Source organism: Aquila chrysaetos, chromosome 2 (genome assembly GCF_900496995.4).
Source record: "Aquila chrysaetos chrysaetos chromosome 2, bAquChr1.4, whole genome shotgun sequence".
NCBI lineage: Eukaryota > Metazoa > Chordata > Aves > Accipitriformes > Accipitridae > Aquila > Aquila chrysaetos.
This window is the reverse complement of record NC_044005.1, coordinates 57,546,088-57,571,083: the sequence shown is the minus strand read 5'-3', so window position 1 is coordinate 57,571,083 and position 24,996 is coordinate 57,546,088. Positions and strand designations below refer to the sequence as shown.

At 37.2% G+C, this 24,996-nt stretch overlaps 1 protein-coding gene across 2 annotated transcripts in view; it reads left to right on the top strand.

Annotated features, from left to right (window-relative positions):
* REV3L (REV3 like, DNA directed polymerase zeta catalytic subunit) overlaps nt 1-24,996 on the top strand; it is a 126,096-nt gene that overhangs the window by 47,449 nt on the left and 53,651 nt on the right. For both annotated transcript variants that reach the window (XR_003926086.2, XM_030033754.2), the window contains exons 2-10: nt 955-1,144; nt 4,050-4,124; nt 5,580-5,740; nt 9,874-9,970; nt 21,107-21,201; nt 21,763-21,867; nt 22,827-22,911; nt 22,997-23,145; nt 23,441-23,569. Coding sequence is in view for 1 of the 2 variants with exons in the window: in XM_030033754.2 (XP_029889614.1) it covers nt 955-1,144; nt 4,050-4,124; nt 5,580-5,740; nt 9,874-9,970; nt 21,107-21,201; nt 21,763-21,867; nt 22,827-22,911; nt 22,997-23,145; nt 23,441-23,569 (1,086 nt within the window). In the remaining variant the exon portion in view is untranslated. The remainder of the gene's footprint in view (nt 1-954; nt 1,145-4,049; nt 4,125-5,579; nt 5,741-9,873; nt 9,971-21,106; nt 21,202-21,762; nt 21,868-22,826; nt 22,912-22,996; nt 23,146-23,440; nt 23,570-24,996) is intronic.

Genomic DNA, 24,996 nt, shown 5'->3' with positions numbered 1-24,996 from the left:
TGCCTATCATTACGGTGTGGTAGGGATTAATCAGTGACATGTGCTTATATAGTATTTTTCTGTGAAACTTTTTCATTGACCAGTGAGAAGTCATGAATGATTTTGGGGGCTGGAAGGGTGGTGAGCAGGATCTGATGTTAGTTTCAGCAGTGAATACATGCTCTGTTGTATTGTGGTGAGGAAAGAACAGAGAACAAACATTACAGTTGAGACTAGCCCCACAAAACACATGGTATGTTGAGAAGATCCTGGTCCATATCACTGTACTGCCTTGTCTGAAGCAGAAGCTCAAGCTCTCGTCTAGCACAATAGTTTTCATGGTGTGTTCTTTCATTCAGCTGTTATCACGGACACATGAAAGCCAATGCTGAGAAGTAAGTGTGTTGTTAGAAAGCTAGAGGTCTGCATATGCAGTAGAGACTTCTCAGGGATCCACAGATTTAAAAAGCTGAAAATCACCTGTTTTTTTTCCATATCCCAACTTGGGCCTTAACTAGAATATTGAATGGCCTCGTAGATGCTCTGGATGTTCTTTTTAATTTATGAGAGGTTGCGTGCTTACTCCAGTGAGGAATGGGAAGAACTGCAAAATTTACACAGAGGCTTAGAAACCATTAACCATCCAACACTGACTCGGTATGCAAAATTATTCTCAGAGAGGTGTTGTGTTATTAGTACAAAGAAAATTGTTAGTGGCAAATTCAGCTGTTACACAAGTGTAATCCTGTGTATGTCATGTAACCACATCTGTTCTGTATTGCTTTAGTCAATGAATCAAATGTGAGAACTGCTCTAAATTGGTACCTTTTGTTTGAAATACACCTGAACTTGTTTCATAAATTTATCCTGTCTGTGGAACCTGAAAATAACCTGAAAAAATGCAAACTTGGGGACTACTTAAAAGAAGAAAAAGATGTAGTCATTAGAAAATAAATGTTTATCTTCTCTTTTTAGGTCAGAAGACTTGTCTCCACTTACATGGTATCTTTCCTTACCTCTATGTACCATATGATGGTTTTGGACAGCATCCAGAATACTATCTTCGTCAAGTGGCATTCAGCATTGACAGAGCACTTAATGTTGCTTTAGGCAATCCATCTTCTACTATTCAACATGTTTTCAAAGTGTCATTAGTATCTGGAATGTAAGTATGACCTGTTAGCATTTTTGCTTATTTGTTTTTAAATATTTTTGCAGTTGTACTACATAGAAGCACTTACTATGGACTTGGGTAACTGCAGTGCTTTTCCTTTTTCTTTTCCCCCTGTGTGTCTTCATACAGGCCTGTACAACTACTAAATAACTCTTCTCACTTGCTGTGACTTTAACATAATCAACAGGTTTTCCCCCAATGCTTGACACAACCATTTTTTCCTAAACTTGGATCCCAGTATCTATCATTTATCTAAATCTGTTCCTTTTAGCTTTTTCTGTCTCTGCTATTACAGCAGTACTTTCCAGCCAGCATTTTCTACATGTCTGGGTTATTCTAGGTTCCCTATGACCAGGCATGTCTTGCAGGAGCCTGACTCTAGGTCTCCTTTTCTTTGTTTGTCTAAGATGGCCCCTTTAGGAAGCATATCACAGAGACTGTCAGGTCATGTTTATCCATCTGATTCTTCCAGCAGCACAGGCCATGAAGTCGAGGCTCTTAAACATTAATTTACTTATCTGACAAGCTGACTGTTCTGTTTTATTTGGTGTAGCTTTCTACTGCTGCTGGAACTGTATGCTATTATTGCACGTTAACATTTTAAGGATTCTCTTAATTTTTATTTAACTTGCATAACCAAGGACTGAAAAATAATGTCAAATCATACTAAATAATAGGAAGCTGTCCTGGAGGAACACAGTCTATGCATGCATTGAATTTTTCATCTTCAAAACAATGTGAGGGCTAATTTTCAGTACTGTGCAGCACTATCTTTTACTTATCTTTTTTTCATGCACTTTTGCAATATGTTCTTTCTGACCGTTAAGTTTAGGAAGATAATCTTTCTGTTCTCAGCCAGTTTTAGTAGTATCTTCCAGATGCTGCTAGTAAAGTGGCTGCAATAACTTCTTTTCATTTTTAATCAGAACTTTCTGATGTGTTTTTGTAGTAACAAAGAAGGTAACGCACCAAATCTATTTTTGTTTCTTCTGTGAGAGCTATGTGAATTGTAGTAAAGCTCTTCATCTCAACAGTGAAAGCTGCGCAGACTAAACTGCTGAAGACAGTCTTTCATCGAATCAGTGAGAAAACAACAGACGGAGAGTAGGAGAACCTGCCTCTTTTTCACCTCTCTTGCCTTAGAGCTTCAAAACAGTCATTACTGAAAGTCAGATGCTCATTGCCTCAAAGAAGCAGAGAAAAGCGTTTAATGTCTTTTGTTTGCTTGCGTAAGAGGCTAATGGGAGGCACCTAACAGAAACTGTAATACATTTTCATCTTTACCTGGGTAGATAGAAATGCTTATGTAGTCACACAAATTTATTTGTTTTCTTCTGTTCTGACCTGAGTCAGATTCTGCTTATAGATACTATAGTGTCTCTGTGGTGAGAAACCTGTATTTTTCTTTAAATCTTGGAGATTGTCTTCTGTTCTCTTCTGCATTAGCAGGAAGAATGTTATGTAATACAAGATTTTTGTTGACATTAACTTCCAAACATAGTGGAGAGCCAGGAATACAAAAGAGGTGAAATATGCTGTTCTTGTGCATTGTGAAGTTAAAGTAGGTGTTCATAGCTAACGTTGGAAGTGTTGTAAATTTTGCTTTCCCTGCTGCCTTGTCAATGTATGGATCACTTGCCATGCAAGTGCTGAGGTTTTTTTTTAAAGTAGCTTTTAATTTGCATGCCTACAGCACATTGAGTCATTATAACTCAATGTTTATAACCTGTCACTAGGTTTACACTAGCTCTATAAGAGATTGATTCATTATACAAGATCTGATCTCCTCCTTTTCAGCTTAACAGCTTTAAGTTTGTTGTTTCAACTTAGCTCAGTTTTAACTTCATAACTTTTTTTTTAAACAGTTCAGTCTAGCTTTTGGTGATATTAAATGTGTACACATTTAACCGTATTAAGGATAGCAGTATTAATGCTGTAGTTGTGCAGTCCTGCTGAGTTTGCATTTAATTTAGGACTGAAATCACTCTTACTTCTGAACTTCATTTTGACTTAGCTGGTAAGCATCCCAGTTGCATTTTTTTATAATATTTTTGATTAAGAGATTTTTTTTTTTATTTTGTAGAGGTAACATTTAAATGTATGCTTTCCTGAATTTCTGTTGACTTTGGTTGTGATTACCACAAACTGTAGACTTCTTGCATTCACCTGATGTGTTGAATTATGGCCTCTTCCCTTAACATGCTGTTCTACAAGCGTGTTAGATTAGATTAGAATTCTAGATGCTGAAAAGTCAGTAATTCACTGAATACCAGAATTAATGCTGCCTGTTCAACCTCAGTTTAGTCTTGACATATTCATTATGCTATGTATTCTTTAATTGCATTCTCAAATCCTATTTTCTTCAGGATTCATGCCTCATTTAGTGCATGAGATGATTAGTAATCACCGAAAAGGGGCAGCTGTTCATTCTTTTAAGCTGTTCTCATTGTTCAGTTATTTGTATTACACAGCCAGTATTTACTCATTTACACCTGATCTGCAGAATTGATGTCCTTAAGGACTTTGTTACAGCATTTATCAAAAAGGCTGAACGCTGTTTTTGAAGCAGTCCAGCACTAGTAAATTTATTAAAATTACTATTGTGATGGTATGCCGTGAGGGGAAAGTGAGAAACAATGTTAAGCCAGAAGTGCCTTCTAATTTTCTCTTCTTTTTTTAGGTACTTTGACATACATAGGGCCTATTCTTTTTATCTTTATATAGTAACTTAGTGGTCCCCTTTGGCCTGACACATGGGAATTTTCATTCTCCTGGATATGCAGTTTATCTTCTAATTTTTCTCCCCTGCATTTTAATACTTGTTATAGTAAAATGTGGTTGAATAAATGCCACAGCGTAACTGGCTAGCTTCTTGCTTTTACTTCTTCCTCTCCAGGCCTTTTTATGGTTACCATGAAAAGGAGAGACAGTTTATGAAGATTTATCTTTACAATCCTGCAATGGTAAAAAGGTAAGGATGTGGTGATACCAAGTTGTGGCTGATTTCCTTATAACTTGAATTAAAAAGTAAATTTTGAAGCAGGATTCACCTACATCTTAGCAAAATAAAAGCAACAAAACTATTGTCCAAACTTTTCAAAACACATAAGAAAATTGCTAATTTTAAGCACACCAATAATCTTTTTAAAGTAGTAGCACATTAGGAAAGCGAGACCAAAGTATACTTGCGTTTAGTTGTCTTGTATAAACTGTAATTCTTGAACACTTGAACAAATTTGCATCAGGTTACTTTTCCTGTAGCTCTTAAGGAAAACAATGTAGTACTCGTTTGTATGTTATGAAGTAGATTTTGGTGGTTTTAAAGTTTTTAAATTCCAGCACCCATTATTAAATTTAAAATATACTTGGAAAACTGGATAGTTTTTGTTATTAGACAGTTTCTCTATTTCTCAATAGAGTAATGTTCTGTTAGATGAAAGCACAGTTGATCTCAATCTTACTGTCACAATAGTTGCAGTAAATTCAGGAATAAGTAGGGAGGAATTATTTCTCAAGCATAAACTGAAATCCCTTGAGTGTGTAGTATTACCTATTGTAACTGGTTTTTTAAAGATCTAATACATGATCATAAGATAGGATTGTCTGTTTTTTGTTCTAGGCTAGTAAAATTTTGCATGATTTTAAATTTGTGCCTTTAATCTATATACATATATGACGTTACAGTTGTTTCGAACTTTAGAGCTTCTCATGTTTGAATTACTCCTATTGGAATAAGGAAGGACTGACACTTCACTTAAATTATTTCTTTAATTTTTCTGTATAAAACTTGATTTTTTGAACCTAATTTGTTGTATTTAGAAATGCTTACTGCTTTTCTTTGATTTAGATATATCCTGTTACTTTGAGATAAATTTATTGCACCAATTTATAATTATCCAAATACCTCCAGTTATTTTTTTAGTATGTAGATGTTTAAAAGAGCAGATTTATCATACTTCTAGAAAGTTGTTAAAATACTGCTTCTGTGTATACAGTATGTAACTTTAAAACTGTATAGGACATCTTCATATATGTGTCAAGGAGAACTAGAGAGACTTTCAAAGTTATTACTGATGTGTAGGCATGCAGCTGCCACAGTTATTCTGTACAAGGATCTCCATGGACTGTAGTGGCTTTGGATCAGTTGCAGGAATAGTACATGGTATGATGTTTTTTCAGAGATTTTTTTTTTTTTAAGCTGGAGGATTCACAGCTCCTTTGTAATTAACACCCGAATATTGAATTATTATTAGCAGAGATCATTTTTGTGGGTCTGTTATTGTGAAAACAAAATTCTGAAGTTAAAAATAAAACTAAGGCAAAATTTAAGAAGTTTAAGTATTTTGTATTTCGATAAAATCACATATAGATATTGTTGTACTGGAATGATTTTTTGGTTTATGTCCTAATTTGTCTTTAATTTTAGAGTATGTGAGCTTCTGCAAGGTGGAGCCATAATGAACAAATCTTACCAGCCTCATGAAGCCCATATTCCCTACCTCCTTCAACTCTTTATAGACTACAACTTATATGGAATGAATTTAATAAACCTGGCTGCTGTCAAATTCAGAAAGGCAAGGAGAAAAAGTAAGGTGTTTATTTCTTAAGACCAAATAATTGTTTTGAAGGCTAAAAGCTACTGTTTTGAACAAAATGTCACTAGCTGTCAGACTTTTGCTGTAGTTCATGGCTGAATGGGTATCACGTGTTGTTTCCCTATAGCTTGCTTGCTGTGTCAAAACAAAGTCTGTGTGTAGCTTTCTATTTTTCCTTTTCATGCCTGTGTATTGGGACTGAGGAGGAGTCTGCTTCCTGAAATGAAATGCTATGTATCAAGAAACGTGTGTTCTGTCAGCAGTACAGAAGTGACCATTTTCACAAGATGGCTACACCTCTTTTCAAGTTAGAAGATTAAAAATAGTTGATATTTAGTTGAAGAATTTAGGTGAAAGATAGCATACTAATACTGTTATTTTAATTTTTTTGCATTTGTTTTTGATCCCTATATCAATTATAATTAATTTTTTTGCTGCAGTAGTGTCTTTACAAAATTATGGCTAACCATTATGCTCTGCTGACAAATAATGTTTTTAATTAAAATGCTTGTGTTTGTACTAAGGTCACTTGCTCTAAGGTGAAATTTGAAATATAAATGTCTAAGCAGAGGAGGTATTTTAAATTTTCATTTTAAAAAAATTAGTTTGGCATTTTGAATGTACACACTTAAATAAAAATGAAGTTAGACAAGAACATCCATAATGTTATCTAAATGCTTCAGTATGAAGGGAAGATAACAGTACAAAAACCATAATGTCTTTGGTACTTAACATTTAGAAAAATAAGTATTGTTTACTTAAATCATAATTGTTCCTACAGCTAATGCAAGAGTTGAAAAGAATAGTAAAGTACCTTTCTGTAAAAACAGCAAGTAAGAATCATGCTGACTTTAATTTTGTCCCATTATTTTTATGCATGTATATTCAGACAGTAGATTAGTGCATAAGGTTTCATAACTGATTCTCATATAAAGAAAAATATTCTTTTTATACTCAACAATAGGCCACACTTTTTGTTGCAGTCAAAACTGTAGGAAGACAAAAGCTCAGCCACAGACAGAGGTTCTTCAGTCCTGAGGAAGTATAGTCAGGTAGCTTTAGTCTTCCAAACATCCAAAGCAGCCTTCTGGAGACTTGCAATGTGATTGTATCGAATAGTTACTCCCATTCTTTTTCCATAGCTCTTTTCCCCTCTCTTTCAGATGATGGATGAAAGGCATAAGCTATTTATATTCTCCTTCATCATTTATTTAAGGATGGAGAGACCTAGGTCTCGAATGGGGGGAAGAAAGAGGAGCATGGGCTGAGACCAGTGGACTCTATTCTGGTAGGGGAGAATCCAATAGGATAAAAGCAAGAAAACAACAGACTACCTTGTCCTGGCTTGATCAGATAATGGCAGCAGTGCTCCTAGCAAGATTCATACCGTTTTGCTTGGCTCCACAGCATACGTATAAGTAGCCTGCCTCAGTCTGTTGGCAGTCCCCAGGCGCAGGATCACTATCTACTACTCCTAGCATAGCAGCTGGGCGACAAATGTTTTGTCCCTGGTACAACCTTGTAGAAGCAGTGCTGTCAAGAGGCCAGTCCTTGCACAGCAGTCCTGAGAAGCGCCATCCTTTCTAAGCTCAGACCTGTTGGAGTGGTGTAGAAGGTACAGCCTCTGCTTATGACTGACACACCTACCTACCTGTTCCACAGCTTCTTGTCTTGGGGGTTTGCATTCATTTTAGTCAAGTGTAGTTTGTGCCGTGCAGGCCAGGCTGAACATTGTTTCTTAGATGGCAGTAAAAGCCTTTGGCTAAAGATGTGCAGCAAACACTTATTTTTCTTCCCTTGCAGATGACGATATAAAAATCGGTCTGGCAAGGAATAGAAAATTCAATAATAGATCTGTTCCTAAATATAAGTAAGCAGCCTCAGGAGCCTGTTTCCAGTGGTATTTTTCTCACTGAGATAAGTAGACTGTTTTGAAGGCTGAGAGAGGTTAGCAGGCAAATTTGTAGTAGCAAGAATACCCTGCCTTCATCAGCCTGTATCCAGAAGATGCAGGAGTTCTTTTTTTCAGGTTCTTCTCTTTATGGATGGTGAGGAAGAAGGCTGCAAATTCATTCGTGCACCACATGCCACTAAAACTATTACAAAACATTTATTTTCAGTAGTTGAATCTTCTTCTGTAATATGAGTCTGAAAGACCTTGATGTGTCTCTACTTCTGTCTTTAAAAATCTTCATGTCAAGGAAAGGGGAATATTGAGTGTCCTTAAATCTCTATCCCTATGAGTAACTTTTCCTGTATCAGTTTGTTTCTTCAGAATTTGAGCCTTGATTTTTAGAAGTATTTGAAAGTAGCATTCATAGGGAATAAGAAAGGGAGTAATGCACTAAAACTGCTCTAGTGTGGTATTTGAAATGCATACAATTTTTAGAAATAATAGTATATGTTTTACCAATTGGCCTATAATCTTGCATAGCTACTGTGATGTATTTTCCTTTAAAATATGCAAATGTTCAGTCCCATTTCGTCAACTCAGAATAGAAAAATGCAGATGAAAAATAACAAGAGATGTGTCCATGCATAGTCAGCTTGCATTTTAATACAGAGAATTAGCTGATATGCCACACAGTAAAAACATGGCTGTATTTCTTCCTGGACCAGCTCTGCCCAGGGGCAAGTTATCACTTTTGAACACCACAGACACTAAGCTACACTAGGTTTGAGCTGGGTCTGTGCAAACGGGATCAGATATTTTGTGTTGTCTTTCTGGAATCACCTGCTTAGGCATCGCAGTGGATAGACCATCTTAGTGCAGGTGTGGCTGAATGTGAGCTAGCCCCTGCATAAACACAAGCACGTCTTTTCACCACACTTGAGTGCCACGTTTCCTGTGTGAGTTTAGTGTCTGTGTGCCATGTCAGTGTGCTCAGGAGTCTGATGTAGGGGCAAGGTTTGCAGGAACTGGTCTGGGTGCAGGAGGATTTGTCTGGAACATTTTTAATTAAGCCTGCTGGATTTCAGTTGCTTCTATTTGTAGCTTCTAAGGCACTTTGGCATGGTGTTTCCCAGTTGCTTCTGTAGTAACTAAATTATTCAGGGCTTTTTGCTACGTGAGATATCCCTATCCCTGCTATTCCAAGTAGTGGAATTCACATGGGCAAGACTCTGTTATGAGATCTACTTTAAAATTATAGAATAAAAATACATGCTCTAATAAATATTTATTTATTGAAGGCCTCTGACAATTGAATTGTTCAATTAGTGTACCTTTAACAAATGCAAAGTGTTTGCTATTGCTGAAAGGCAAATTTAATACAAAGAAACCTGCTGGTATGTGACACCAACATAGCTGAGAAAATTCAAGATTCAAGCTGGTCTTTCACAGAAGTGAGAGACTGAGTAATTTTCAAGGTCTTCTCCCATTCCGCCTCCCCCCGCAACTTCATTCCTGGGCTTTTTTCTTTCTTGTACCACATCCTGTGTATATTGTCATTCCTTCCTCTGAAGAGTGAAGGTTTAGGAGGAGACCACAAGGGAGGCAGTGAATCTTCGGAGGGGACTTCTCTAGCGTTACTTTGGAGCACACATCCTTATGCCGAGACCTCTGAGCAAACTTACACGGTGTTTTCTTTATTTGTAGGTCAGGCAACATCTGCTTTCACTGCAGGTTTCTACTTACTGCTACTGCCACTGCATCTGGAATATATTGCGTATTCTCTTTCAGTTCACAGATAGGAAAGAGGAAAAGTGTGAAGTAGAATTTAGTGTTTTCTTTGGCTTCTCATTTCCACTGGGGTCTAACCTGAGGACCCAGACACTTGAGAATTCTGAAGTTTATATCAGACTCTGTATGATTTACTTTGAAACTTGCACAAATAGGAAAAGATTGAATTTAGGTTATGATCTGACTAGAACACAGCAAGTGTAATTCTAATAATGTCTGTGTTGAGAATATATTTTTCTTTTTATATGTATCTACATGTTAGAAAGAAAGTAAAATCATTTAAATGATAGCATAGTTACTTTTTGAAGATGATATGCGGTGCTATTTATTCTTTAGGAGCATTTGGACTGGTAGTATTAAATAATGAATGCACTTATATAATGATATGTGTAAAAAATATTGTTGCATAAATGAATTCATTTCTCATTCCATTTTTTTTCTAGGTGATACATCAGGTGTAAGTAAACGTCATAGAATTCATTTGCCAGAAAATTCAAACAGCGCATCTTTCATTGAGTGGGAAGAAGATGAAATACCAAGGTCAGCATGCCAAATTTTTTTTATGTATGCTGTATTTTCTTACGTACATCAACTTGTATATACTACAGGGTTCCAGTCTCTCATTTAAAGGACCCTTATATGTTTTATATGTTAAAAAAAAAAAAAAGTGCTAATGTACACAGACTATCGTTATTTAGTTTCTTTGTATAATTCTGGTCATCTGACACTTTCTGGTATATGGTTGTAAAAATCTAACTGGGAGATAACAGTAGGAATATATATAGCAAATTCAACTTCCTGGTTTTTGGAAGATATGTGTTTCTAGCTAATGACTTCTGATGAAAAGCTAAGCAAGTTTGGTAGTTATAGAGAATACTTACACATCAGTTCAGTTCACAGATCCTGTTTTTGTAATCACCCTTAACTAACATGAGTAGTGTGCTGTCAGAGTATTCCAATTTGTCCATTTCAAAGAGTAGCTACATAAGAATCTCAGCTTAGCGTTTTCATGTCTGTCTCCCATGCTATTCCTTTTTTCTAGACATTTCCTAGTCTACAGCTTGTAATTTGTAATAGCTTTACTTCTATAAGAAAAAGAACACATCTGGGGTGTCGGTCTTTTTGGGGTTGGGATGGGGAGAGAAACAGTATCTGGTGCTACCTCGATTTTTATAGTTTACACATAGCAAGTTCATTCTTTGAGCTACTTTCTAATGCTTGACAAATCCTATAAATGCTCTGTCATCTAGTAGTCTTCTCAGTCTTTGGGTAATTCCTGTCATTCTTCTCTGAATAGCTTATCAGGTTCAATATGCCACGCTGCTTGCTAGCGTTATGTACTGGGAGCGTTTGCTTCCCCAGTAGAAAGTAAGTGCCTTAAACCATACTTCAGATTTTTCTAGTGTGCAAAAACGTGAGCTTGTGCAAGGTAGCATCTGTTTTTCTGATTCTACTACTATTACTTTAAGGAGGTTTTGAAACAACATTCATCTGATGGTTGTCTTGTGATTTTACTTGGGGTCAATTCATATCCAGTTGTTCTTGGGCTATTTCTTCTCCTTTTTGGCTGCATACTTCATTCATAGTCCATTTCAACTCTATTTGGCTCACTTATGTAAGCCAAGTTACTTAACCTTTTGGGGCTTGGATCATAAGTTAGACCAGGATTATCTGATGCTGCTTTACACAGATCTGGGGAAGGCAGATAAAAAGAAAGCAAAGTAGCACTTCCTGGCTGTCAAACCCAGAGAGGGATGAGCCCAGCATAGCAGGAGCCAAGGGTGTCTTCTCTGCAGGCACTCATCCTCATGGCTGTATCCACAAGCCTTCTTTTCTCCTCCTTCCACCCTTTTGTGTGTACAGCCAGGGGTGCAGCACCTCATTTGTGCCAGTCCTTCTCCAGCTCTCTCACACATTCCAGCAGTGGAATGTTAGCAGTAATGGGGCAATTACCAAGCCTGTCCGTTTCCCTAGCATTCATCCTCTGTACTTTTGCCAGTAGGAACTTCTTGCTTGAACATAAAGCCTGAGTACTACATACTATACCAAACAAATTCTCTCTAGCGCCATATGCAATGATACGGGTAGTTCTCTCCCTGATATGCTTTACAGTCTCATTCACCATGCCACTTTGGCTTATAAACATTTTAGGATTTATTAGTACAAGATGTTTCTCCTCTTCCTTTTATTCCAAGTGATAATCTTCCATTTGGATTCCCTTGTAAGTTCATACGGGGTCTTGCATCCCATTTTTAAATTTCATCCTGTTTCTATTATTCTACTTCTAAGTTATCCTGCTTTCGTTTTATGATACTATGATCTGGTTATGTATGCAGTATGTCTACCAGCTTGCCTTATCAGCATATTTCATTGTACACTCCTGCATTTCCTGCCAACAATATTAATGAGATGTAAAGTAAACTCAGTCCCAGAAACTGGTCTATATTCAGTTCTACGAATTTTCTATCAACCCTCGGTCTTTTTTATATAACCAATAGGAATTTCACCTTTAGCCAGCTCTTAAAATGCTTTAATAATTTAGGAACTAATTTACATCTCCTACAACTGAAATTGTTTCCCATTTGATACTGTGTCAAACATTCCTTTGTCTAGAAAATGAATTATTTTATTAAAGGTGTTCTAGCATGGCTGTCTTCCACATGCTCTTGGATGTACATGCCACTGCAAAGTAACAAACCTAAACTCTTTTCCATTCCTGATTTTACTCTGTTCTGTATCTACACAAAATTAATTGTCTGTTGTAATTTCTCCTGGATTACTTATGGGAGGCATCATCTTAAAACAGTGTTCTTGTAATCAAACCCATACTGCAGTTTGTCTCACTTTCAGATCACCTTCCTACTTTATTTCCTTTAAAATTCTGAAAATTTGCATCTAGGTTGGTTTAATGGACTGTAATTGTCATGATCAACCTTGCTGAGGGTAAATCTGACCCAGATAGTATATGAGATATCTATCCAAGGAAACCCTTGTAACTATTTCCTGAAATGATTGAGACTCAGATTTTTTTTCCTTGCTGTTTTTATTCTTGCTGACTACAGCATGACTTGATATCTGTAAAGCTGCCCTTCTTTGTTTTTGTCTTTCCTTAACATTTGGTTTCTGTGTATAGCTATATCAACAGCTATATTGATTTCTAGTTTCATGTGCAATACCCGCACAGTCCCCTCACTTCATTATCCAGTCTTCTTGAGTTCAAGTTCAGAAGTTTACCTGTTTTGTGAACTGTTTAGCAAAAAATTTTTAGTTACTGTATTTCACCATCTGACTTCTATTTCCAGCAGCCTTTGGAGTTTCTCCTGTATGTCAGTACTGAACTTCTAAGCCTTTGTTTGTCCTTTATATCAGATATGAAGATCTTGTAAATCTTTTCCTACCTTTCACCTGTACACTTGTTAGTTGTTCTTTCAAGAAAAAGCAAAAGAGGAAAAGACAGTCAAATGTTGTTTGAGACTGCAAAATTTCTAGGGCTGCCTTGTATTCTTAGCGATTGGGATGTCTTTTTAGACTCATTATCCTTGGTTTTGTGTACATTGAGAATAAATTTTGGAGATAGTCCAACGTGTATCTGCCAAGTCCTTGCTGCAAGTGGCAGTTGACAAGTTCTCTGGTTTAACCAAGCAGTGTCAGTGATTTGCCATTTCTTGACTTTGGCGTAGAGTATATCAAGTGGTTGAAATCCGATGCTGGATGCCTGGTAGGTAACATGCAAAATGTTACCTACTAACTTTTGAATAATATTAGCAGCATTTTGCATGAGTAAATGCTGGTTGTGGTTCCTTATTTCAAAAAACATTTGAGAACTATGCCAAAGTTTTTTGGTGACTGAACTCACTCTTCAGTACTAGATAACACCTTGCTACTCTGCCACTTCTCCAGAACAGTATTTAACCCATCCATGTCCTGCCTTGCTCCTGGCAGATCTCTGAATTACTAACTTGCAATTATAATTAGTGTACTGTATTAAGCCAGGGACAGTTCTTTTAATCTAATTCTACAGCGATGCTGTTATGAAGTAGACAAACATCCAAAGCCACTAGTGCCCCGGAATCCCTGATATTGTAAGGCTTTTAGGTACAATACTTGCCAGTGTTATCAGACTGGAACCTACAAAGCCCACCTTAAAATAGGCAGTAGTCACCTGAGCCTGGAAGTGCAATCCAACAGCTTTGACAAGAGGAGTTCTTCACATGAGACACATTTACGTTATCCCTCAGGCAGCTGATAATAAATGATGAAACACTTCTATGAGTTCCAGTGAGAAAACTTTCTGGTAAACATCAGGCTTGGAGTAGTCTGCTGGTCAAGTCTATGACTTGGACATGATGTGTTAAAAGCAGAATGATTGGTAGAATGCTTTTGAGAAACACTTTCTTTTTAAAATCCTAGATTTGCTGTTGAACGCTAGTTTATATGGAAATAGAGAGATCGGACAAATAGCACTATTGCACAGTCTAGCAGTTACATAATGTACAGATTTGTACTAGGTTTGCGGCTGTCATAATTGCTTTTCCTGCTTGTCAGGATGTACATGTTTTTGTTTAACTATTGGATTCTTAATAAAATGTGCACATTATTCAAGTCGCTGGAAGATCCTGCAACAAAGACATGTTTTCTTCCATGAACAGAATATGGAAAACGATTATGTCAAAGTTTAGAGTCCTTATCAATGTAGTTGAGTGCCACCTTTCAGATTCTCTGTGGGCTTAATTTTTTATCTGCTACCCTCAGTTTAACATTATAAATACCTGAGATGTGGTCATCACACAACTTGTTTCCGTAGGCTGTTATTAGTGTTTTTGAATTAAGATACTGACCTTGATGTCCATTCTTCAAGGTTTTTGAGGGTTTTGATCTAGCTAACTGTATGTAGTGGGCACTTTTTTAATTGTGTCTCCACTATTGCTTTAATTCATTGCCTCAGCGTCTGAGGAATCAAACCTTGGTACTTTCTTTGAGCACAGGTTTCATCCTACATTGTTATCACTATTGCTGCTGCTGTTGTTATGACGATGATGCCAGTAGATAGTACCAACAAACTTTTACTTTCTTCAGAAATAAGGACTGTTCTTTCTGTCTGTTCTGAAAATATTTTATTTTAAGCTTTTTCTGCAAAGGTATGCTGGATTTTTATGTCAGTTTTTCAGCATGGTGTGCAGGTATAAAAGGTAATTTTAAATTAATTGGTTTGAGTATCTCAAGTAGCCTAGCCATGGCATCTCAGTGTTGTGCAACCCTGATTTATCTTGCTTCTTCGGAGAGTAAACTTTAGCTCTCTTGCAGCTGCATTGCTTCCATTCCTATGCCACCTCACTTAACCCTGCCTTTCATATATCTGTATTACAAGTTATACCTTGTGAACTATTCTATCTGCATTCTCTTTTACAAAATGAAACCTAGATGCTATGAAAAGCTTTGGCTGGGACTTGCTAAGTCGTCTTTTCTAACCTTGTTCTAATAAAGATATTCTCAAGTCATGGTATTGACATAACATAAAATTACCTTTTTCTTTCAAAACTGATGCATGTGATGTGAGGCAGGTTGTTAGTCCATTTTATAGGGCAATCTGTGTCAAACAGGCCACTTCTGAGTATCTTCCAAGGCTTAACAACTGCTAATGACCTGAGGTAGTTCATATTTGCAACTAACTATAGCTATAAGACTGGACATGTTCTGACTCCTTCATGCTGTCTTCTCACCTGCTAATTGCAGCACTGTAGCTGCTCAGAAATGTGGCTTGATCTGGAAGAGTGGGAAATACTGTTGCTTCATGTATTTTCCTGATGTGTTGTGCATGTCTTAGGTAAGCAAAACCAGCAAACCTAACAGCTGACCAAGCTATTGACAGTACTCGGATGAAATAGTTCTCAAAGCAGCACGTAATCATGTTAAATAACTGTACTTCAGGACAGTTTGTACTCCTTCCTTTCCCCCTGACATTTTTGTTTTAATGAGAGTAAATTAACATGTTAGAAGGGCCAGTTAAAGCTGCTCTGCTTTCATATGTCCTTTGAGGTTTTTCCTGAAGTGGGAACAAATGGCTCCGTGCCCTTTGTGGCTTACCTAGATGTTGCAGAAGCTTGTAGTGCTACTGCCCTCACTTCTGCTAGTGCAAGTGTCTAGCTACTCACCTTGACAAGGATGTTAAATGCCAAGTTAATGACCCGGTTGTATTGAGAAGACATTTTTCAAGTCTTATGAAAATCTTAACTGTACATGTCAGTTGTCTCTACTGGCCTCCACATCAGTCTTTGGATCGTGCAGTTTTGACTGCCAGCCCTGCCTTAATCCTGAAAATGTTAATGAGAATTATGATGATAAATCCTAAATTGTTTCAAAAAAGGGCTCTTGTTAGCTCAGTGTTTTTAATTTGAATAGTATGCCATGTTAATTGGAATACTGTAGTTTTTGACAGAAAGACTGCTTACTTCTGTTTGATTCAGAGCTTCGGCAAAATGAGCTTTTCTGCTTCTAATTGCCCAAATCGTTTGAATCTTGGTGAGTTACAGACAAAGGACATGCTTCAAATTAATATTATTATGGAAAAAGACTTAAGTTACGTGACAACTACCAGTTTGTTTTGAATTCAGAAATGTTGACTTTAGTGTTATTTATATAGGATAAATCCATATTAGAATCCCTTATAAATAAGAAATCTGATTATTTGGAAAGCTCTTGGCCAATTCTGTCTGTGGTATTGATCAGTTCTCAAGACAAATCACTGGCCACACTCTTGATGGGGATGTGGAAAACCAAAACATGTTTGTTTTTTTACAAAATGTCCTAACTAGTTAAAGGGAAAAGAATGGAAAGCTGTCTTTTTGTCGGAGGAAAGGCAAATGTTTCAGTTTAATGGTTTTAGTCATCAGACAAACTCTTCAGAAATAGGTTACTAACACTAAAAATGTATCTTGTCTTAAACTTTTCAAGAATTCTCTTTTTTTCTCTCTTCCACTTCCCGCCCTTTTTTTTAATTGTATTCTTTTTAAAGGGGAAATCAGTGAAAGTAGAAAGCTCAAGAGTTTTGCTGTTGTATCTACCAAACAAGTCAAGGGCAGATCTTGACCAGATTTCTGGTCATTTACATGTGCCATTTAGCAAGGGAAAGTATTAAAATCAGAAACTCTTCTGATATATAAATGACCATTCTGTATTGTGGTACCTTTTCATTTGTTCCCAGAAACACTTTGCTTTCATGAAGGGAGCAGACAAAATTTTTGTGGTCTCCTCCCTCATTCTTGTTTCCCAGTGATCTTACAGTTCTTTCTTATTATGTGATCAAAATGCAAGTCTCAGCTTGCCTGCAGTTCCTGTCGCCCGCCGTGCAGGCAGGCTCTGTTTGAATGCTTTGATGAACACGCACGCCCAAAGTGAGTGACATGAAAAGTATGCATTTTTGATCATATTATGGACTTGTTTCTCAGCTGATGGCATGACTGGGAAGGGAGGGAAGTGATGACAATGAATTGTCCTTTAAGTGTGCATTAGGGCATGGGCAGTCTACTTCTGCTAAAAGGCTGAGCTGCTTTGGTTTAGGAGTTCTATGATCTGCTCTTTTAATTCTCACAATAACTCCAAAACAGTACTGCTGACTGGAGGATCAGTAATCATATATTAATGCACAGCATCTTACACTTGTTAATGAATTCTACATAAGTGCTTCACAACTTCTGCCAGACTACTTTCGGATGTTTAGGATAAAGAAATATCCTGCTCTGCCTTCTTTTGCTGTGACCGAGTGAAACATACATTTACATACAGAGTGAAAAATACATTTACTGAATTAATGCAGCCACAAAATGTGACATCACAAATTTTAAAAGTATGGCTGCCAAGAAATTACTCTGGAAACTTTGTTTTCTCTGCTTTTAAACTATATGCTTTCAAAATGTTAAGTGTCAGGCAGTTTCTAAAATTGATTTTCAGGATGCCTATTCCTTTTTTCTTATCCTTCACTCCATTAAAAATCCAATTGCTGAGATATCTGTTTTGTTTCTCAGTTTCATATTATGTATAACACAGGATTTTACTTTCCAGTAAAAATTCCGCTGTTATAATGTGATACAGGAGGAGAGCAGAGATGATTCTTGAAAGCTGAGTCTGCTGTAGAGAGGTTGAGGTTATCACAGTAAAACCTATCAGCCTTTCATAGGAGAATATTTAGTTCTTACCCCAGAATCAAGTTACGCATCAGCTGAGCAATTGAACTAGTAATACAAATTGAACTTTGTATTACTGTGATATATAGAAAGAGTCAATGACCAAATAACTAGATCTCCTTTCAGTCCTCTCTGTCTTTTCCCTTGTAAGTGCAGGTAAATAGATATTGTAGGACTGGTTTAATTTCTGCTCACGTTTCTAACACTGTTTATTTCCATCTTGTCCAGTTCTTTGCCTAAACAGTTAAGCTAACAAGCTGTAAGTTTACTGGGGTTTTCTATCTCCACTGGAGATTTAAAAAAAAAAAAAAAAAAAAAGTGTACTTTTCCAGAACTTCATTCTTTTATGGTAAAAATAATTTTCTGATTTCCTTGTAAGGTTTTGGTGTTCTCTCTAACAATGCAGGAAGCTATTTCTGCATTATGCAAAATGCAGTTGGTAGTTCAGTTGACTGACATTATTTCTTCATAGGTGGACAAATAGATACAGGCGTAATAAAATAGCCTAACAATGTCAGTTTTCTCTGTGCGTGATACTGCCACTTAACAGTCTTACGAAGCAAAGTATTTGTTTGCCAGTGCCTTTCTTAATCTTTATGAAGTTGATGCACTATTGTGGACCTAATAAATAATTCTTGCTTTTGTAATCACGAATGAATGGGTTTGGTATCTTAAACGAAGTCATATGGTACATTGATACACTTCAGAACTCCATTCTACTGACAAAACTGGGCAGCAGTCAATAAAAGCTCACATTGTGATATCCCTTCAGATAAGTAGCCCTCTTAATTTGTTATGTTGTGTGTCCCTGTCCCCACACCCTTTCTTGTTTTGAACATACCTCAGCCTTTGCCCTTTGGGCACTAGGACCTCAGTTTGTGGAGAAAAGGGTTGTTCTTTTGGGGGAGGCAAGGAAAGCTGAGGGCCAGGAGGAAGTGAGACAGGAGAAATGTTGCACCCGTTTAGAAGTACTCCTTTGTTCTGTACTTCACTTACAATGTGGACTCTTCACATGGGCTAAGTATGTCAGGAGTTCTGGTGTGGTGGTAAAGCATTAGACCACTGAAGCTGCCGTGAAAGCAGCCTTTTAAGTTTGGGTTCGGGCTGTTTAAACCAATTTAATTGGTGCAGTGCATTTGAGAGAACCTCTTGGTCTTCTGCTGCTTCAAAGTCAGGAAAAATATTTTGGCACTTTCTTGCAGGAGGCATCCTAGCAGTTTTAGTTAGCTCTCTATTGAGCAAATCTACATGCTTTGCCCTTAGATGACCCTCTTAAGGAAGAGCATGTGTCTGAACTAGCTTCAGTCCTAACTTCATGTAGTTTATAGTTTGCTGATGGTCTGTACCATAGGCCTCTGCAAAAGGACTTTAGAAGTAAATATTTTTCTTTTCTAGAATACTACAGATTGGGAATGTGATGAAGGGGTCAGTTTTGGGTTTTTTCTTGGCATGGTATCTTATCTCTTGATAGTAAATATGATACCCTGAAGCCTTTTAGAAACTCAAAATATTTTTGTGGTTGAGTTCTCTGATGTTTTCTGAGAAGTCATTAGATTTTTGCTCTTACATAGAACAGTTTGGGTTGGAAGGGACCTTTAAAGGTCATCTAGTCCAACTCCCCCTGCAATGAGCAGGGACATCTTCAACTAGATCAGGTTGCTCAGAGCCCTATCCAACCTGATCTTGAGTGTTTCCAGGGATGGGGCATCTACCACCTCTCTGGGCAACCTGTTCCAGTGTTTCACCACCCTCGTAAAAAATTTCTTCCTTATATCTAGTCTAAATCTATCCTCTTTTAGTTTAAAACCATCACCCTTTGTCCTATCGCTTCAGGCCCTACTAAAACATTTGTCCCCATCTTTCTTATAAGCCTCCTTCAAGTATTGAAAGGCTGCAATAAGGTCTCCCCAGAGCCATCTCTTCAGGCAGAACAACCCCAGCTCTCTCAGCCTTTCCTCATAGGAGAGGTGTTCTATCCCTCTGGTAATTTTGTGGCCCTCCTCTGGACCCACTCCAACACATCCATGTCTTTCCTGTGCTGAGGACCCCAGAGCTGAACACAGTACTGCAGGTGGGCTCTCACCAGAGTGGAGCAGAGGGGCAGAATCACCCACCTCAACCTGCTGGTCACACTTGTTTTGATGCAGCCCAGGGTACAGTTGGCATTCTGGGCTGTGAGCTCTGTGGCTCATGTCCAGCTTTTCATCCACCAGTACCCCCAAGTCCTTCTCTGCAGGGCTGCTCTCAATCCCTTCATCCCCGAGCCTGTATGGGTACCAGGGGTTGCCCTGACCCAGGTGCAGGACCTTGCATGTCAACTGCACCACTCAGCTTGGTGTCGTCCGCAACATAAGTGAAGCAATTTAATTTTACATTTCTTTCAGATTTCATTTTTCTAGATAGTTAAATACTTAATTTTCAAAGATGATGTCACGGATATCCAGCTTTTAATTACATCAGCTACTACCTCCTTGCACTATAGTGACTTCTATTCAAAGCTTATAGAGAGCATTGAAAATATTAATGAATTATATCTTATATTCCATGCTGAGATTTTTGAAGCTGTGTGTATGTCAGGGAATGTAGGAATACAAGTAGATGTTATAAGTCACCAGTTAATTAACCTAGACAAAGGGTCCTGAAGAATAGCATTGTTTTAACCATGGGGAGCTTTGGGGAGGGTTTCTGTGTTTCCCTAAAAATTTTCAAAGGTAAACAGGCTTCCACATAAACCTGGGAGAGGGTTTCTCTTTCCTAGTTTCCTCCATGGACTCCTTAAAATTAGTTCACTGACAGCCACAGGTGGAAGGCCACTGACCTTAGCAGATCTGAAAAGGCATGGCAGGAAGATGATCATATCATTATACAACAAGCTTGACTCTGTCTGTAGTATTTTAAGTCTTTACCAAGCCAATTATCCTTAGTTCTGCTCATGTTTGGGGTGCTAATACTCTGTTTATATTCACCAGGCTATCCCTAAACCCCCTAAATAAATAAAAAAATCTGAAAAATAAAACATTTTTTGCTTCATTTCCCTTAGTTGGAAATGTGAAACTGTTTTGCATTGCTCTGAACTGTGAATGAGAGAGAAAAATTCTTGCCACTTTGTCTTCTGGGTGCAAGATCATGCAAATGCAGGTGGTTCTATTGGCTGACAGTTCTGTAGAACATTTCATCTTGTATTTGAGGAGAACATTATTGTAATTGCTGTAGTATTTAGAGTTGTTTACCACTTCTTTCTCTCCTCCCCACAAAAGAAAAAGCTAATCCGTCTAAGTTGAAGGTACAAATTTCTCATCTAATTAGAATTGAATATGACCATTAATTTAAGGACTTGCAGGTGAGGATGAGAACTGGTAATTCTGTATTCAGGTACTCGCCTTCATTTCCCCCTGAAATATTTTAGATGTTAGTCCAGTTAGAAAACAGTGATGATGCATGTTTCAATATCAACATATTGATAAAATTAACCTCTGTGGTATTTATGTTGTCACAGCTCTTTAATGTTGAAAGGTGTTGAGCCACAAAGTACCTGTGAATTGGAGGTGGATGCAGTAGCTGCTGACATTTTAAATCAACTGGATATTGAAGGTGAAGTGTTAATAACTTTTCCATGTAAAATGTTTTATGACAGGAACTATATTGTCATCTTTTTTTTAAGGCTCAGCTTAGTTAAGCCACAATCCAGATTTCAGTGTTAGTGAATTGTCGATCTACAAATTTATAAAGTTAAAAAAAAAAAATAAATTGAATGAACTCTGAAAGAAAACAGGTTATAAGAATAGCCTATTGTCAGAACAATAGAAAAATACCTTGTTACGCATTAACAAAAATATCAGACCTATAAGGAGAATAAGTGAAATATCAACGTGAAGTATGCATGTGTATGTACGTACATACACACACATACTTGGTGGGAAGATGAGCAAAAGCCAAAGATATAGATAACAAATAGGAGATCTAGAAAATAAATGAAGTTACACCTTAACTTCTACATAACACTGAATCCTAGAGTAAGGCAAGAATTGCAATTAAAAAAATAACAGGTTAGAATGACAAAAGAGATGAAGAAGAGTGTCAGAATCTAATTTGAGGGGAAGAATGCTTCGTCACATTGACGGACTTCCCTTCATGTATTATTGTGTATTTCAGCCCAGATTGGCAGGAACCCTGGTTTGCAAGCTATATGGGAAGATGAAAAGCAGCGACGGAGACAGAAATGTGAATCTTCTCAGATTAAGACACCTGAGTCACAAGGTAAGAAAAATAAAATCGTATAGTTGTTTACTGAAAACTTTGAATGAGAAGCAAGCAGGAGATGCAATTTAAATCGGTGTATCAAGTTTGAGGGCTTGTTAGATGTACTGTTTTTTCAGTTCCAAGCTTACTGATTGCCCAGTATGTGTATTCTAATTTTAAAAGCAAGATATATAACCTTGCCTGAAAACATCACGATTCAGCTAGCTGCAAAGCATTCTAGGCAGAATGAGTGATAATGACAGTTAAGATTGCATGCTTTATGATGGAAAACATTTAAATGTTTAAATACTGGCAAAATTAAATCTCTTATCCTGAAGCTTTCCATGGTAGTTCATGCACAAGGGCAGTTCCTTTGAATTTCTGTGGAATTAGAGCTAAGGTGATATTAGACAAACATTCTAAAAGGGTGGACAAATCCCTGCATTTCTATGTAGAATTCATTGCACAGGGAAGACTGTGCTCTGCAAATTAATTGCGTAATGAACAGAGCTATTCTCTGCAGAACCTAAGCCATGTTTTGTTTAAAATATGAATGATACTTGGCAAGTAAGTCAGAGGATGGCAAGAAGAAAAGAGGCAGGTTCCTGGCTAAGGCAGACTGCTTTCTGACTGTGGTTTTTTCCTGTGTTTCTGTGTAATATTATTCAGGCTGCATAAACCAGACTTTTCAGAATTGTTCACTGATTGTTCTTGTCCTGCATGCTCACCTTGGTGTAATTGAAACACGATTTGTAAAGGCTCTTGATACTCACAGTTGCGAATGAGATCAATGGGAGTATGTGTAGCATTTTAAAGTGTTTAAATATACTTGAAAAATCAGCCCGCAGATTTGGCATTTAAAATTAGTGGACACTTCAACTTTGAGCCATTTCCTAATAGAATTAGTAATTTTAGCTGCTCTCTGTGTTGAGAGGTCAAAGTAAAACTGAATAACAAATATTTTTCAAATTTTAAAGACCGTGGATTTATGCCAGCAACAGAGAGTGAAAAATTTTTTCAGAAGAGACTTAAAGAAATCCTCAAGCAAAATGACTTCTCTGTGTAAGTGTTTAGCCATTTGCCATAAAGTATAGTATTCCATGCAAACCTTAAATATGCATTTAAAAATTGGTTTTCAATTAACTAGAACGTTGTCAGGATCAGTGGACTACAGTAATGGATCAGAGGAGTTCTCTGCTCAGCTAACACTACATTCTGAGGTACTTTCTCCTGAAGCCTTTCAGTGTACGCCAGCTAATATGGTAGAAGTGCATAAAGATAAAAAGATGAACAAAGGTGAGTATTTTTAATAGCATAATTGTTTAGGCATAAATCTATGTCATGCTTTGGCTCTTTATACTATTAGCAGAAGTAAGCCGAGGAAGATCTGATTGTCAGTTATGAAAATTGAAGAGTAGTTTTGCTTTTATTTTCATCATTGTTAGAGTAAGCCTTTCTAAAATTGCGATAGCAAATAATGGAAACATACTTGAATAGTAAAATCCATTTTAAAGTGGCTTGCTTTCATAATGTATTGATGTCTGTGACTCTTTGAAATTTTATCCTTTCTCTTTTTGTTTTTCTTTTAAAGAATCCAGTAGGATGCATACTGTTAAAGAAGAGGAAGCACTTATTAATGAAGAAGCAATTTTAAACATTGTGGAGAATAGTCAGAGCTTTCAGCCTTTGTCTCAAAGACTGAGTCAGACTACAGTTTTTAGTGAGTATAACTGGAATGTCTTTTCTTCCAGGTTATTTTATTGTTCCACAGTCTTTGTTGTGTTCACTTACATTACCAGTCATGAAAGAAAGAAAGTAGTTTACCTTAGGGAGTTTGTCAAGCAGATTGAGACTTCACACACACACCCCCTACCACCACCACCACCAAAAAAACACCTTATATTTTCTTAAAATGTCACCAGGACAGTGTATTTGTAGAGGCTACTATGCTTTACTGGTTCACTAAGCCTGTCCTCTTCCCACGTCAGCTCAATGCAATCTCTTATGGGTATTGCTCTTCCTTATGCTGCTAGGGTTATAGGACTAAAACTATCAGAATAAAGAGGATTTTGATATATATCCATGATATTCTTGCAGTTACTGCATCTTTCATATAGTTATGGTAGGGAACATGCTCATTGGCTATCTTTAGAAGCTCAGCTGTCTGGAGATACTGGGGGATAGTAGGCTGATAATGAGAGGCAAATTGCAGCAGAGCATTTCCCAAAATTTATGGATACAGAAGAATGGTTGAAGGCAGAGAAACGAGAAGTAAAACATTAAAGAGGGGGAGAAAAACCATGACAGCAAACAAATGTGAATGGCGTGAGGGGGAAACAACAATAACACAACAAAGGAGCTTGTATGAAAAGCTACTTCAGGTAGAAATAGTTCAAATACTCTAGAGGAGATGAAAAGCATATAGTTCATGCTATCTTGTATATATACATTCTTATGTAAACATAAGGTATAATGTTAATATGCACTAAAGTTGATATTACAAGGTGTGGAGGTCGGGGGGAATATCTAAAACCCACAGCCTCCAGTGCTTTTGATACATATGGTGTGAATATGTGCATGGGCAACAAGAAACAATATGGGCAACAATATATGTCTATGCATAATACAATATACAGTAATATACAGTCTTTTCTTGCAAAGAAGGGAGGAGTGGATGGAGTGAGATTAAAAGTATTTTTGGTGCTGTTTTATTTTTCAGAAAGTAGGCAAGATTTTGGTTATGGAAGTTTTATAGGCAAGGATTTAGATTTATCGAGAGAACTATAAGTAAAGAAGTTATGTGGGAGCTGGCAAACATGAGCATTGATTTATCTTTTTTTTGGAGTGAGAAGGTTGTACTGAGAGGATGAGAAGTGGCTAAAATAATATATAGGGTACGTCTTATGACTATGCATTTGAATTGCTTAACCAAATAGGAGTATTGAAATGGTCTGTTTTCTCCAGTCACTAGGGAATCAAATGGGGACTTTGACTTTTTCTTTACCCCCTGTCCCCCCTCTCCTCCCTGTCTCCCCTGTCCCCTCTTCTTTTCTTATCATGGGGCTACTTCTTTTCTTATCATGGGGCTTACTAATTGTCTTCTGTGGCCATGAGTAACATGCTGCATCTTTGGGTCTCTTATGCTCT